The sequence below is a fragment of the Amblyomma maculatum genome, chromosome 10 (assembly GCF_055883805.1).
Source record: "Amblyomma maculatum isolate TAMU_Amacu chromosome 10, ASM5588380v1, whole genome shotgun sequence".
Taxonomy (NCBI): domain Eukaryota; kingdom Metazoa; phylum Arthropoda; class Arachnida; order Ixodida; family Ixodidae; genus Amblyomma; species Amblyomma maculatum.
The window spans coordinates 168618577-168633542 of record NC_139353.1 but is presented as its reverse complement, the minus strand read 5'-3'; the positions used below and the strand labels follow the sequence as shown (position 1 = coordinate 168633542).

The 14966-nt window shown below is 45.1% G+C and overlaps 1 protein-coding gene across 3 annotated transcripts in view; it reads right to left on the bottom strand.

Annotated features, from left to right (window-relative positions):
* The window catches only part of LOC146177891 (enolase-phosphatase E1-like), an 88486-nt gene that overhangs the window by 56259 nt on the left and 17261 nt on the right, over positions 1 to 14966 (bottom strand). For all 3 annotated transcript variants that reach the window (XM_084580632.1, XM_084580631.1, XM_084580630.1), the window contains exon 2: positions 8409 to 8510. In XM_084580632.1, the coding sequence (XP_084436758.1) occupies positions 8409 to 8438 (30 nt within the window). In that variant the 5' untranslated portion in view covers positions 8439 to 8510. The remainder of the gene's footprint in view (positions 1 to 8408; positions 8511 to 14966) is intronic.

The window sequence follows — 14966 nt, the reverse complement described above, 5'->3', positions numbered from 1 at the left end:
TTGCACCTACAGTTCCAACTACGAACCTTCCCCTCCCCCCCTCGCTGCTGGCACCTCTACGGACTCATTTTATCCTGACCGCTCCTCCCAACGATCACTGTCTCCCCGCCGTCGTTCCCTCTCACCGCTGCGCCGCTGCTCTCCTGCTGGCCTGGAGGAAAACTATTAACTGCAGTTCCGGAGGCAAGAACAGCGTTTTCTTCTACTTGTGCAAGTCCTCCGTCTTTTTTTTAAAAAAGGACAAAGCGCTAACGACACATTCACAAGAAAGACGACACGGACAAGCGCTCTTGTGAATGTGAATGTGTCGTTAGCGCTTTATCCATTTTTTTAAAAATGCTGCACCAACTAGCCCAACAAAAAGTCCTTGTTGAATTCCTCCGTCTTCTCTGGCTAATGTTATAGAAGTGTTTGTTGATGGCGTCATAGTTCTCGCGCTTGTGGACACTGGCGCCACTGTTTCTAATATGAGTGCCAACTTCGCAAAGTTACGACGCCTGTTTCGAAATTTTTTCTCCGAACTGCCAGCTCACATCACATTCAACCGCTCGCGGCGTGCACAGCTCGAATTGTCATTCAGGGTGTTTTGTACATCGCCAAATTTCTTGTGCTGTCTCACTGCTCTCACGAGCTGATTCTGGGTTGCGACTTTCTCACCAGTCACAATGCGATTATTGATTGTGCCCGAGCCTGCATCGAATTGTCTCAGTTTTCACCTGCCACCTTGTCCGACACACCGCTCACGTTGATCAGATAACCGTTGCCGAAGATTATTTATTATTTATTTACAAATACTGCAAGCCATTACGGCCCATGCAGGAGTGGTGCAAAAACTAGCTGCCAGCTTGATACATCATACACATTGCACAAGACCATAAAACATGCAGAAAGACACAAAAATCTTGGAGAAAACAATGGTGAATGATACAATTACAGACTACAAATTTTAAAAAATTACATGAGATAATCTTCGAGTTCCTTTGCGAAATTATTTGATTCCGTTATTTTTACCGAAAAGGAATTCCAATCTGCAATGGTTCTTGGAAAAAAACTTTGAATGCTTCCGTGTGCGCAAAAATTGGGACTAAGGAATTATTGTGGCTATGTCTGGTTTTTCGTGCTGTTGATCGCTTTATGCAATTACTTGAATCTAAACTTACCTTACCTGTAAGAATTTTGTACAAAAATATTAACCTGCTAACTTTTCTACGAGTCTGTAATAGAGGGATACCGCGTTGCTTCATCATAAGTGATGGGGAATCTAGCCTTTTATATTTGCTGAATACAAAGCGAATAGCTTTTCTCTGTACCCGCTCCAACTGATTTATATCTTTTTTGTTATGAGGGTCCCAAATTATCGCCGCATATTCGAGCTTTGTCTTAATAAGTGCATTATAGGCAAGCAACCTTGTTTCAATCGGAGCCGTTTTAAGTTTCCTTTTAATAAACCACAATTTTCTTAATGAAGAACTGCAGATATCTGATATGTGAGGGGACCATGAAAGGTTGTTCGCGAGTGTAACACCAAGATACTTATAAAACTCAACTTCCTTAACTAAGCTGTCCTGAAGCTTATAAGAAAAAATGCTGGGCGTCTTTTTTCTAGTGATCCTAATAGCACCGTTTTCTCCACGTTAAGTTCCATGCCCCATACCTTGCACCATTTGTCAATCTCAACAAGTGCATTTTGCAATAGAGCATGATCATCCGTGGATAAAATTTCTTTAAAAACAACACAATCATCAGCAAATAATCTGATAGACACATCGTTTTTGAGTACATCAACCAAGTCATCAATATAAATTAAAAATAAAAGCGGGCCTAACACACTGCCCTGTGGGACACCAGAAGAAACGCGCAGTACAGCAGGTAAACAACCCCCAATGTCAACAAACTGTGTTCTATTGCTAATATATGCCTTTATCCACTGAATTATATCGTGCGACAGTCCAATTTTCTCTAATTTATACAGCAATTTTGTATGTGGCACCTTATCGAAGGCTTTGCAAAAATCCAAAAACAACACATCAGTTTGTCCGGATACATCAAGCACTCGCGAGAATTCATGAACAGTAGACACCAGCTGGGTGACAGTCGACATGTTCCTTCTAAATCCGTGTTGGTGTTTCGTCAAGATATTATTTCGATCAAGAAATTCATGCACATAATTGGCTCCAGCATGCTCCAGCAACTTGCAGCAGGCACTGGTTATTGACACTGGGCGGTAATTAGTTACTGAAAGGCGGTCACCTTTCTTAAAGATAGGAACAACGCGTGCCTTGCTCCAATCTTGTGGTACCTCATCCTTTTGAATAGACAAGTTAAAAATATGCGTCAGAAAGCCGGACACTTGTTCCGCGTAGCGTTTTAAAAACATGTTTGGTATTTTGTCAGGCCCGGTAGCCTTTTTAGGATTTAACTTTATTAACAATGCCAAAACCCCTTCTCGTGTTACTACTAACTCGCTAGGGTCGCGAGGAGCTGATACCGGAATCTGGTACTCATCATTCGTGGAATAAACGCTTTGGAAATAACTATTTAGGTGGTTAGCTATCTCTGTTGAATTTGTTATCTCTTCATTTTCTACTTTTATTTTCAAAACTTCTTCTTTACTCTGACCTAGGTAACGCCAGAACTTGCCTGGATCCGACGTAATGAAATCTGCAAGGTTTTCATTAAAAAATTTGTGCCGAGCTTGATTAACGTCTGTTAAGAGCTTTTGTTTTCGCTCCAAAAATTCGCTCGTACCCGTTTTACCCTGCTTTCTTAGCCTCTTTATTTTATGTTTGGCGTGTATAATATCCCGGGTAATCCAGGGGTCATGACGGTGCTTGTTAAATTTCTTCAGTGGGACAAAATTTGTAATGCAGAACTGAATTGCACAACAAAAAAGCTGCCACGAGCCTTCGATTTCACGCGAAGTGCTAGAAAACTGTTCATCTAAATAATCAATTATTGCGACATCATCAGATGCGCTATAGTCCCTAATCGTAATCTTTGATGGTGCTTCTTTTTTGTGCTTCAAGGCTTCAGTTTCACAAACGAAAGATATCAATTTGTGGTCAGAGATACCGGCCTCCACTGAAACCGCACCCGGGAGAAGTTTATCGCTAACAAATAACAGGTCTAAAATTGAATTTCCACGAGTAGGCTCTGTGACTATTTGATCAAGAGAGAGGGAGTACATTATGTCTAGTAGCAGGTCGCAAGAAGCCGAACATCCGTAATTGGGATGGTTCCAATCAATTGCTGGCAAGTTAAAGTCCCCTGTTACTATCACATTTTTATCACTTAACCTTAAAAGCTGGTCGTATAAATTCTTCAGGAAATCATCACTTGCATCAGGAGAACGATAAACTGCACAGAGATATAATGTTTCTTTACACATATCTAGTTTCAAAAGCAATGCTTCGCTTGATTTGAAGTCTTCCACAATTGACGCGTCAATGGCAGTCTTCGTAATAATGGCGACACCACCACCACAGGTTGTACGGTCACACCGGTATATGCTATAGCCAGGTGGAACAATTTCATCATCACGAATTGCTTCGTGCAACCAACTTTCCGTTATCACGCACACGTGGGGATCATACAAGATTAAAGTGTTTTCTAGTTCGTCGATTTTATTTACGATGCTTTGCGCATTGGTGCAAAGCAGACGTAGCTGTTTCTGTGACCGCTAGCTGTGAGGCAAAGTACTACTGTCCTTTGGAAGTTCCTTACGCGATTTCGAGTTATCATCCCAAATGTAAGAGCGGTTGTCGATCCGAAGCTTATCATGCACAAGCAAAACTTTTTTGCCTGCATCTCTAGATTGTTTGGCACTCGACCATAGAAGCTTTCGTTTCTGTAATGTTTCAGGACAGTAGTCATTTTGCAGATATATTCTTGTTCCTTTTAGCTTATATGCATTGCGTAATACCTCTTGCTTTTCCGAGTAATCTCGAAAGTACAAAATAATAGGGCGGGTTTTAGAAGAAGTTCCAACTCTGTTAATACATGACACCGACGAGCACTGAACACCGAGCTTATCCTGGATCACTTCTTTAACAACTTTATTGCGTAAGTCGGATTCTGATTCAGTTCGGATTTCAGGGACACCAAAAACAATTAGGTTAGATCTATACCCGCCGTCTTCTAGTTCAACGAGTTTGGCATGAAGTGCCTGTATTTGGTCCTTAGTATTACAGACTACCGAACTGACTGTTTCATTAATTCCAGCCTGTGCTTGCAATTGCTTGGCGTTTGCTAGTAAATCACTTAGTCGCTCGTGAAAATTAGTTATCACAGATTCTGCAGAATCCAGACTTGCTTTTAACCCTGTGACAAAGCGCTGGAAGTGGTAGGCAAATATGTCTACTTAGGACAGGTGGTAATCGCAGATCCAGACCTCGAAAGGGAAATAACTAGGAGAATAAGATTGGGATTAGGAGAATAAGATTGGGATGGGAGAGGCCTTCACCCTGCAGGCTCATGATGAGGATGATGACTCTTACATGACCATCCCAAAGGCCACCATTCATATAGAAGTGATAGTACCGCAAAGCCCAAATTTTTTTATGCACTTGTACAAGCCTTGCCATAAAGAAGTTAGTATGAAATCTCAACTTTGAGTTTTAACATAGTTTTCGTCAGCTGGTTGCAGAGATTTTTAGCTGAAATATGGCAGCCCCTGAAGGAAGAAAAATGCTGCCGAACTTGTGTCAAAGGTGTACAAACAAACTGACATCAATCACGTGATAAGCCCACTTCGCATGTGCATTTCTTTTAGACTAGTAGCGAAGAGTTAGAAGATTACTTTGGATTCCAGCTCGAACTGGGATTCAAGCACACACTGAGGTCAGCACAATTCCGCTCCCTGTAGAGTATAATTGGTAGTTTTATCCCTCTTTGGTAGGGTCTGCAAAACCTGCAGAAGCGTATTGAGTTTCAGCCTAGAGGGAAACCTCAGTGGCACCTGAGTGACGATGTGGGCGTGATGCTCAGAACCATATCAAAGAAACTTCTGCCTGCTCTCAGCTCCTCCTTTGATTCCTTTTGCGCAAATGGTAGTAGCTATTTGCAAAAAATGCAATGAATATATCCAGCGATCTTGGAAAAATCAACTTATGCTCATTCTGCTGTGCCTTGGTGCACTTCAAGTGATGCTCAAGTTCATGGACCTGGCGATCTATGTGAGCACTGTTAAGATTTCCCAGCGAAATACCGGAGACATCAATGGTGTTTGGCTTCCACTACAGTTGGTGACTTGAAGGTGCATTGTCAGTGCCCTGTTTGCAAGCTGCAGAAAGTCACAAGTAAAGATCCTGTATGCTTAATGACCTCTTCGGAGTACCAACAAAGTCGAGCCGGGTTTGACCAGCCAGCTTTCAGAGAAGACTCCCTTCAGCAGTAGGATAGTTGGTGTTCCATGATGTAACGCAACACAGCAAAAGTCTTCATGCAACAAGTAGCAGAGCATCTGCCTCGCATTTGGAAGGCATCAGGTTCGATCCCTGATTTCTCAAGAGGTACTAGATTTCCACCGGGCTTGGCTCTTCTGGGGTGAAATGCTAGGGAAAAAAGCTGGGGGTTGTGGCGTGCCCCTGTGGAGACCGCTGCATGCCTATTTGCACATTCTTAATACTAAAAGGCGCATAAGACAAAGGACAAACAGAGGAAGACACCTTGGAGGCAGTTTGTCCCATCGTCTTCCTTTTGTTTGTCCTATGTTTTCGTGCCTTTAAATGTTAGGAACTAGCCCAACAAAGAGACTGTAGGCCACACGCACTGTGGGCCAAGTAACAAGTACAAGTAATTTGTAACCTAACCGAAGTTCACTACTAGAGTGGCTCAGCTGAACCATCTGGTTTGTTTTGATGCACTGTGCAAATCATTACGGGTGCAACACTCAGCACAGAAGCATGTCTGCCAAAAACTTTTTCAGGTCTGCACAGGGCATATAGTACAGGCTCTGTTCAACAACATATGTGCCTCATGCTATTCGCTAAACTGATTAAAAACAGCCAAAAGAAAACAGCTGAAGATTATGCAGCTTAATCTGATGCTTTCTGATGAGACCGCAAAGAAGCTGGTAATACCTGCAATAATAAGATTTTCCATTTAACCAGTGACCTAGACAGCCCTCATTAACACAACGGTACCTTAACAGGATAATAAGTGTGGCACGGTGGGAAGGGCAAAAAGAGTGCTTCGCGTCTCTTGTCTGTGCCAGTCTTCTCGCATTCTTTGTCATCATGCACCATCTAAAAATAATGGCTGGTCATTTTGCTACACTATTGACCACAGGTTCTACGGAAAAATTTAAGTTTGAGCTGCATATAAAATGCCAAACTCGGGGGTGGAAGCAGGCTCGAGCATTTTGGAGCAGCCTTGGGAGTACGCCAGTCCAATATGGAACCCATATACTTAACAAATGCGATCAAATCAGTTCAAAACCGTGCCATCCCTTTTGTGCATCATGCATACTCGTATTACATCAGCGTTTCATCTCTAAAGCAAAATTCAAGCCTTGATAACCTTTTACTTCGTCGCCGCATTGCCAGTCTTTGTTTGCTGCACAAAATTCTACGCAGTTCACTAAACCAGGCACCTTACATTGTGCATCACAACCACATATCTCATCGCGCTTCGCATCCATATCAGATAAATCGGCTCCTGTTGCTCGCACAAAAACTTTTTCAGGATCTTTTTTCCCTGAGCAATGGTGAACTGGAATGCCCTTGCCCACGAAGTCGCCGCCCTCTCATGCCAATCTTCATTTCTTGAAGCCGTAAAAATTCATTTTCATACACAATGACCAGTGCTTGTATTTTTTCATGTCTGTAATCCCACCCCTTATGTAATGCCTCCAGAGAGAGGTCTTTAAGGAAATAAAAGGAAGTGAAGTGAAAGCCATTGTGGAGCAGCTTTGAAGCAATGAAACGAGAGTTTTGGAGCATTTGAATTATGTTTAGGAGCATGCTTCTAAAAAACACCTTTGATAATTGCAGTTTTCTTTTTCTGAAACATAAGATCTCCAATCTGATTCCTTTTTATGCAAGTTCAATTCCTTTCCAACTTTGAACTGAGACAAACGGCCAAAGCATGCAAAGATACTATAACACGGGCCGACCTTAGCAAAAACTTGGAAGAGACTAGCAGCAAATGTAACACTTGCTGGTGCGCTTAACAAATGAACACCTAGTCTGACCTAGTGCTTGACTTGATAGATTCAAATGTCGAGCCCACCACTTCAATGCGCTCTAGCAGCGATACTAATTTGGAGTTCAGATTAAATGGCATTTCTGCTCCCTACCTTGCACATATATTTTATTTATTTAGAATACACCTCAAAGGATATGAGGTATTACGTACATGATCCCTTCTGACTCATGCTTGGGCTGATAAATTCCTGAGCGCATGGATATTTCGTCTGCCAAAAAGGCGCCTTCAGACCACAATAACACGCCCTGACAAGCTTGGCGCCAGTGATGCTCCCATGCTTTTTGCCTACCGTGGGATTGCAGACTGCAACACGACCTTGATCATCTTGTCCGTTTGTAAATATGGTGTAGGCCTAGGTCTTATTACAGGGGTGGAAGAGGGCTCAGGCATTTTGGAGCAGCTTTGGGATATAGATAGATGGCACTGATGGGGTAGCCTTTCCATCCTACAGCTTTTTTTACTTCACTGCCTCCTGCCAATAGTCCATCATTCTGTGCTTGAGCAATGCTGGGTCTCATTTTAATATTTTGGCGATAAACCTCATCAGCCTTTCCAACACTCTTGAGAAGCTTCCTAGTGATTGACAGCTTTGGCATACCAACCCAAGCTTCAAGTATGGTTTAGTCTGCCGCAGGACTGGAAAGCTTGTCACTGACAAAGAGGCTCGATGGTGAAGTACCTGCTTGTTTTCACAGCAGAGCCATTAGAAAACCTCCTACAGTTTTTGCAGTCAAGACAAGTTTTCTTCCTACCAGCTCACAGTAGTTTGCACTACCTGCTTCGCTTGCTGATCTCACTTCTCTCCACTGGCGATTCAAGGAGGTGCTACATCACATGCACAGTGCATTTTTTTTTCGCAATTATCTCAATCACCAGTGGCTCATACTAATTTTACTTGTGAATGAATATTTATTATGCTCCATGCTTCCTTCCCTTACAAATTTTTTTTTTTGTATTAAATCCAGAGCAAACCGCGTTATATCTAATTGCCACTGGTTCAATGACACTGTTCCCGTGTTCTGCTAAAGTTGAAGGCAGAACACCAAAACAGCCAGTTTCGTGCAGTTTTGGAGTAATATTGCATTTTTGAGCAGGATGGAGCAGGGAAAGAAGTTTGGAGCAGAATGGAGCAGCACTTCCACCCCTGCAAAGTGAACTGTGCACCCACAAAAGGACGAAGCGTGCAAGGGAGAGAGGCAAACCTGGCTGCGTAGCTGTGAAACGATGGCCATCAGTTCGGGATCACCCCAATGGGTCTTCAAGTAGGCGCGTACATTCCTCCGTGCGAACGGGAACAGCAAGTCCTGCAAGAGACGACCACTCGAAGCCCTGATTCATTGACTGCCGAAGGCACAGCGTTTAAAGTAGTGCGCATTGTGTATAGAGGGTGCTGTTTTATCTATCGCGAGCACAACCTACTGTCATCTGTATATAAACATCGTCATCAGAATGAACAGCCGTCATTTGGTGGCACGCGCCACCCCGGAATCTTATCGTCATTTCTCTCTTGGGCATCAACGCTGCGGCGCCGCCACATACCGGCGCGGTCGACAGTCCTGTGGCTTGACATTTGGCCATCTGGACTAAAGGATCGCGGCTAGTCACGTACGGGAGGCGTGTCAGGCAATGGATTCGTTTGCGCTACTGCCAGCGGCCGGCCCTTTTCCTGGAAGTACCTGGACAACCGCCTGTACCATGGCACCAATGGAAGGAGGACTTGAAAAATTTTCTACAAGCAACCGGACTAGACGAGAAATCGCAGGTACGGAAGAGGGCCATCCTATAGCAATGCCTAGGCGTTGAAGGTCATCGGATTTTCCGCACGCTTACTCTAGGGCTGAAAGTCACGAGAGCAGCAAAGGATTCGCTCGCCCTGAAGACTGAATAAGCAAGTACTTCTGCGGACGTTTACCAAGCGCTTGCCTTGCTGGAACGCCATTTCACAAGCGTTGTGAATGTCCTTGCTGAGCGTCGCCGATTCACGCTGTGGCGACAACTTCTGGACGAACCGATACAAGACTATGTCACAGCTCTCCAGCAACTGGTGAAGAATTGCGACTTCGGTGATTTCCTTGAAACAGCTTTACACGATAAGGTTGTCGATGGCATTCGAAGTGCAGAACTGCGACAGAAGCTGTTATAGAAAGGGTCGACGCTTACGTTGGATGAGACCGTTTACATCCTGCGGGCATATGAAGAGGCAATAAATGGCGCTTGACTGTACGAAGACAGTTACGATGCTTACCCGGTCCAGCGAGTGCAGGCGGGAAGAGGTCAGCCGCTGAGGAGCGGTTCTTCGTTGGCCCCGGTGTGCAAGTGCTACCGGTGCGGCTCAGCAGGACACTTAGCCAACTCGCGGGAATGTGTGAGGGAAGCGTTGTGCAAAGTGCCGCAAGACTGGGCATTTCCAAGTAGTGTGTGAAAGCAGCGGAGAAGCAGAAGTGTGCGCTATTTGAGATGAAGACTGCACGGAGGTGTTGGGCATGCTGACAGTGACGCAGGCGAAACGGGGGATTTTGGTCGTTTATGTGTGCATCGAGGAAGAATCAGTCCAGCTGCTGGTAGACACGGGCTGAGCTGTGTCCAGTTTACCTCACCAACTATACCAAAAATGTTCGCCTGCCGGTTTGACTTGGGTCCTGCCGTGGCGACGCTGCGACTTCTCTGGCCAAACAATTCCAGTCATTTGTGGCCAAGACTGTGCATGGGAGTGTGTCTGCGAACATTCATTCTCATGTGGTTCCACAGGGCATGGCATTGTTGGGTTTAGATGCAGTCAAGCAGCTACGGTTGCGCATTGACAGAGCATCGTTGGCATGTTTGCAGACTGTGAGCACTGAGTCGCTGCCCCCAGAATTATGTGAGTTTTCTTCCCTTTTCTCTGATAAATTGGGTTTGGCAAAAGACTTTGTGCGTGAAGTGAAGCTGCATGCTGATGTGAAGCCCGTGACAGCGAAGGTTTGGTGCCTGCCCTTGGCACTTCGAGAACAAGTTTCTAACGAGTTAGAAAGACTGGAACAGGAAGGCATCGTTGAGCGTGTGAACGCGTCACAGTGGGTGTCGCAGATAGTTGTAGTGAAGAAAAAGGATGGAAGGATCCGCCTCTGCAGAGATTTGCGGGAAGCAAACAAAGCAGTGGTGGCTGATGGATTCCCACTTCCTCATACTGAAGAACTTTGGAACACGAGCTGAATGGGGCAGCATGGTTTTCAAAATTAGACTTGGCATCCGCATATTACCAAGTGGAGCTGGCTGAAGGCAGTGGAGAAATAACAACGTTCGTGACGCATGAAGGGCTGTTCCGTTTCCGCAGAGTATGTTTTCGCCTCTCCTTGGCCCCTCCTGCATTTCAGCGGATGATGCAGGAGATATTGAAGGGTCGTAATGCAGTTCTGTTATATATTGATGACATCATTGTCCTCGGCAGGACAAAAAGGGAACACACCAACCACTTGCGTGAGGTTTTACGATATATTGCTAAAGCTGGCTTGCAACTAAACAAGAAATGTGTGTTTGAAGTGCAAGAACGGTCATTTTTGGGCCACCATGTCAGTGCTGAAGGGCTCAGGCCCCTCAAGTCGAAAGTTGATGCGATTCTTCACACGCAGCCAACGACTGATGTGGTTTGTCTGCATTCTTTTTGGGACTTCTTGGCTATTATTTTCGCTTCACTCCACATTATGCAGAGGAAGTGAAGCCATTGCGGTGGCTTCTTCGCAGGGGCCAGGAATTCTGCTGGGACCAGAGCACGGAAGACAGTTTCTACAACGCGAAGTCACTGCTAGCATCGTGCAGTGCTGTGGCCATGTTCAACAGGGCGCTACCGGTACAGGCGACTGCTGATGCTTCAGCCTACGGGTTAGGGGCTGTGTTGCAACAAGTTGTTGATGGGGAGTCACGCATAGTGGCATTCACGTCCAGGACCTTGTCACCACAAGAACGCAAGTATTCTACCGGAGAACGGGTAGCATTAGAGCATTGTCATGTGTATTTGTGGGCCGAAATTTATTTTAAGGACTGAACATCAAGCGCTAGTGACTTTGCTATCCAGCAATGGCTCAGGTCGGTGCCCCCTTCGAATAGAAGGTGGTGTGCAAGACTCATGCAGTATAACTTCTCTGTACAGTACACAAAGGGAGAAACCAACGTGGTGGCTGATGCACTGTCCCGGTTGCCCGTGCCATCAATGGAAGGTGAGCCTTTGGAGGAGGTAGTTGCTGCAATATCAAGTGTCGTTATGAAAAGTCAACCGCAAGAAGCAGCCCAGAATGACCCTCTGCTGCAAGAAGTGATGCAGTATGTCGTATCTGAATGGCCAGAAAAAAAGGAGCTCACAGAAAAACTGTTGTTGTTCGTATGCATTCGGGATGAACTGTCTGTTGAGGAGGGGTGGTGGATAGTGCCTCCAGCAGATCTCACATCCTAGTTTGTTGCACTTGTTCATGAATCTCATCCGGGCATTGTCATAACAAAGCGACAGCTACGAGAGTGGTACTGGTGGCCCAGGATGGATGACGATGTGGAAAATGAGCTGTGCAGTGTGTAAAGCCGCCGATAAGTGTGCAAAAACTATGACAGCACCACTGCAGCCAGTAGAATGGCCATGGCAGAAGTTACGAATAGATATTGTGGGCCCAATGGAACATGCACCGCCTGACTGCAGGTTTGCACTAACAATCGTGGCTTATCACAGCAAATGGCCTTAGGTGTTTCATCTATAACTGCACAGTCAGTAGTCAAGGTCTTGCGAGAGCTTTTTGCACGGGAAGGGTACCCAGGAAGTGTGGCCACAGACAATGGCCATCAATTCATGTCCACATATTTTCAGGAATTTTTAGAGGCCAGGGATATTGAGCACTGTGTGACATCATTGTATTACCCTCAGTGCAATGGTCAGGTCGAAAGGTTTAATCGCGTTCTGAAGGAGTACCTGCAGGCTGCGTCACTGAAGCGCAGGCCATTGAAGGAAGCCATCTTGGAGTAGCTGAGTGTCTACAGAGCTACACCACACGCCACAACAGGGGTGCCTCCAGCATTCTTGCTACACGGATGGAGACCTCGTACTCGCTTAGATACGGTTGGCCTTTCCAGGAGAAGGATTCTTCAATGAGCCAGTGGCACACATGGCAGACTTACGACAGCGGGTCAAGAATCGGCAACAGCAAGTGAAAAGCTACATGGATGAGAAACGGAGTGCCGGAGATTCCACCATCAACGTGGGTGACTTTGTGAAGGTACGGAGAGGTATCGGCGTGAAAAGCAAGAATAAGTTTTCCTTGCCCCTAGAGGCGAAGAAGCGTATAGGCAGGAATTAATTTTTGCTGGCAGATGGGAAGAAATGGAATGCGTCGAAGTTGTCAATAGTTGCCCGGGGAGGTCAACAAGATGCATCACTGTTGGTTGAGAAAGTGAAGGGGCATCGTGCTGTAGCAGTTGGGTTGGAGATGGATGTGCTTCAGAGTCTTCTGCAGACCATGTTACTTGGGACACGACTTTGGCAACAGCAGACACTGCAACATGGGCTGATGGTCGTCAGGAGCCTGTGCAGGATGCGGCAGAGGCAGACACACGGCATGAAGAACTTACTCCTGGTGCAGAGTGTGCTGTGCTTGGCGGGCAGCAAATGGAACACGCTCAACAGCAAGGAGCCACTGGGCGGACGGAAAATGTGGCTGCAAGGGTGCCGCGTAGATCTCAGCGACAACGGACAGCGCCCACGCGGTACCAGGATTGCGTTACCTAAATATACTAGTTAGTGTTCTGGTTTGTTTTTCGTTTTTGCCTGCCTGCAGCAAACTTGAGTTTTAGCATGCATTTTTTTTATCTAAGGGAGGAAAGATGTGTATAGAGGGCGCTATTTTATCTATCGCGAATACAAACTACTTTCATCTGTATGCACCACCCCGGAATTTTATCATTCCTCTCTTGCGCACCGACGGTGCAGCGCCACCACAGTGCGCTTCAACCATCACAAACTCAGGCTACCTGTAAAACAAATGCACGCAATCGAGACCAATAAAATGTTCTGCTGGGCGAGTTGATTCATCTTTGAAAAGGGGATACCTTTAGCGCGAAACAAGTAGGAAACGGACGAGGACAGAACACCAAAGACGAAAGAGCGCTACTCTTAACTGATTTTATTAACAGAAGAAAAAGTTTTTATACATTGATCCAATGTGCAGAAACCTGAGTACAATACAAGAAATCGTACATGCATACATGTCAAATAGGCAGCTGATGAAACATCCTCTTCAGATAGTCTATCTAAAAACTTGTACTCGTTAGGGTAAAGTTTCACCGAAGGGCTACTAACACAATCAGACCCCTTTCTGATGTGGAACGCCTCAATCAATAGCCGCGATAGCTCATCATTGCCTCTTCCGATAACCCGTGCCTGCTTTAGCAATGGCGCACGTGTCCCCAGCTCATCACAAGGCTTACAATGGACAACCAAGTCTGTCCCGGTCCCTTGCTCAAGTTATCTTTCATGCTCCCGTAAGCGCTGATTTAAACAATGCCCAGACTGGCCCATATACACTCTTCCTCAAGAGAGAGGCATTTCATAAATTATTCCTACCTTGCAACCAGCACACCGGAACTTATGATTAGTTGGGCACCCTCTCTCTTTTTCCTCACCATTCACCCTAGGGCATAGGCTTTTCAGTTTGCATGGCGCTGAAAAAACAACTGGGATGTGGTATTTGCTGCCCACTTTTTTTAAGTTGTGAGCCACACAGTGAGAATATGGTATTACCTGAGGCCTTTTCCCGGTCCTCCTGTCATTCTCTTCATTACTTGCTGTATCCACTGCTCGTTCTTTATTCTTAATCTTTTGCAATATTGTTGCTGCTACTGCAGTTAAAGGGGTGGCAGGAAAGCCAGCTGAAAGCAGCCTAGAAATCTGAGAGTCGAAGCTTTCCTGAACAGCATGACAACACGACTTGTTAATAGCCTCTCGTTAACATATGTTTGCAAGCGCCCTTTTTACTGTTTTGGACTGGGCTGAATCATACGACATACTTTCTTTCCGACTCGAGGCTTGTAGCACCAGCAAACAATTCCTACTGAAATAGTGATCTCAAGGTCTAGGAACTGCAACCTATCATCCTTCGGAACCTCATATGTAAAATTTAACCCTTTTCCAAACCGTCTAAAGTTGTTTAAAACTTCCACCACTGTATTATGGTAGGTCAAGGAATCTCTTTTTCTTAGAATGACTAAAAAATCGTCGACATACCTAAAAAATTTGACCACTTTGTTCTTATCAAACGCGCCATCTAAAGCTGTCAATGGAAGAGAGGAAAATCCCATACAAGACAGGCGCCACACAGAACCAGATACAGATGCCACTTTTCTGCACATATGACTTCAAAGGTAACAATCGTCGCGCTCAGATAAAATTTTAGAAGTGACATAAAACTTTCAACAGCTATGACAGTGGCGTTTTGAAAGGCTACCACACCATTCCCTTCAATACATTCCAGAACCGAAGTAAATAGCTCTTGGTGGGGGATAGAATAAAATAAATCTTGCACATCGATCGAGAACATGCTGCAAACTGCATTGTTCTCCACAAAACTTACATCACGTGAATTCCTGGTTTCAAAACGATCATTAACAGTGTATTCGGGTTTTTTTTAAGAGATACCTGCTAAGCAATAATTGCCAGGTGTCTCGTTCACTTACAATACTGTGGAAAGGCACTTCCAATTTATAGGTTTTAGCCATGAAATTTTTTTTCACGTTTCTGCACATGGGAT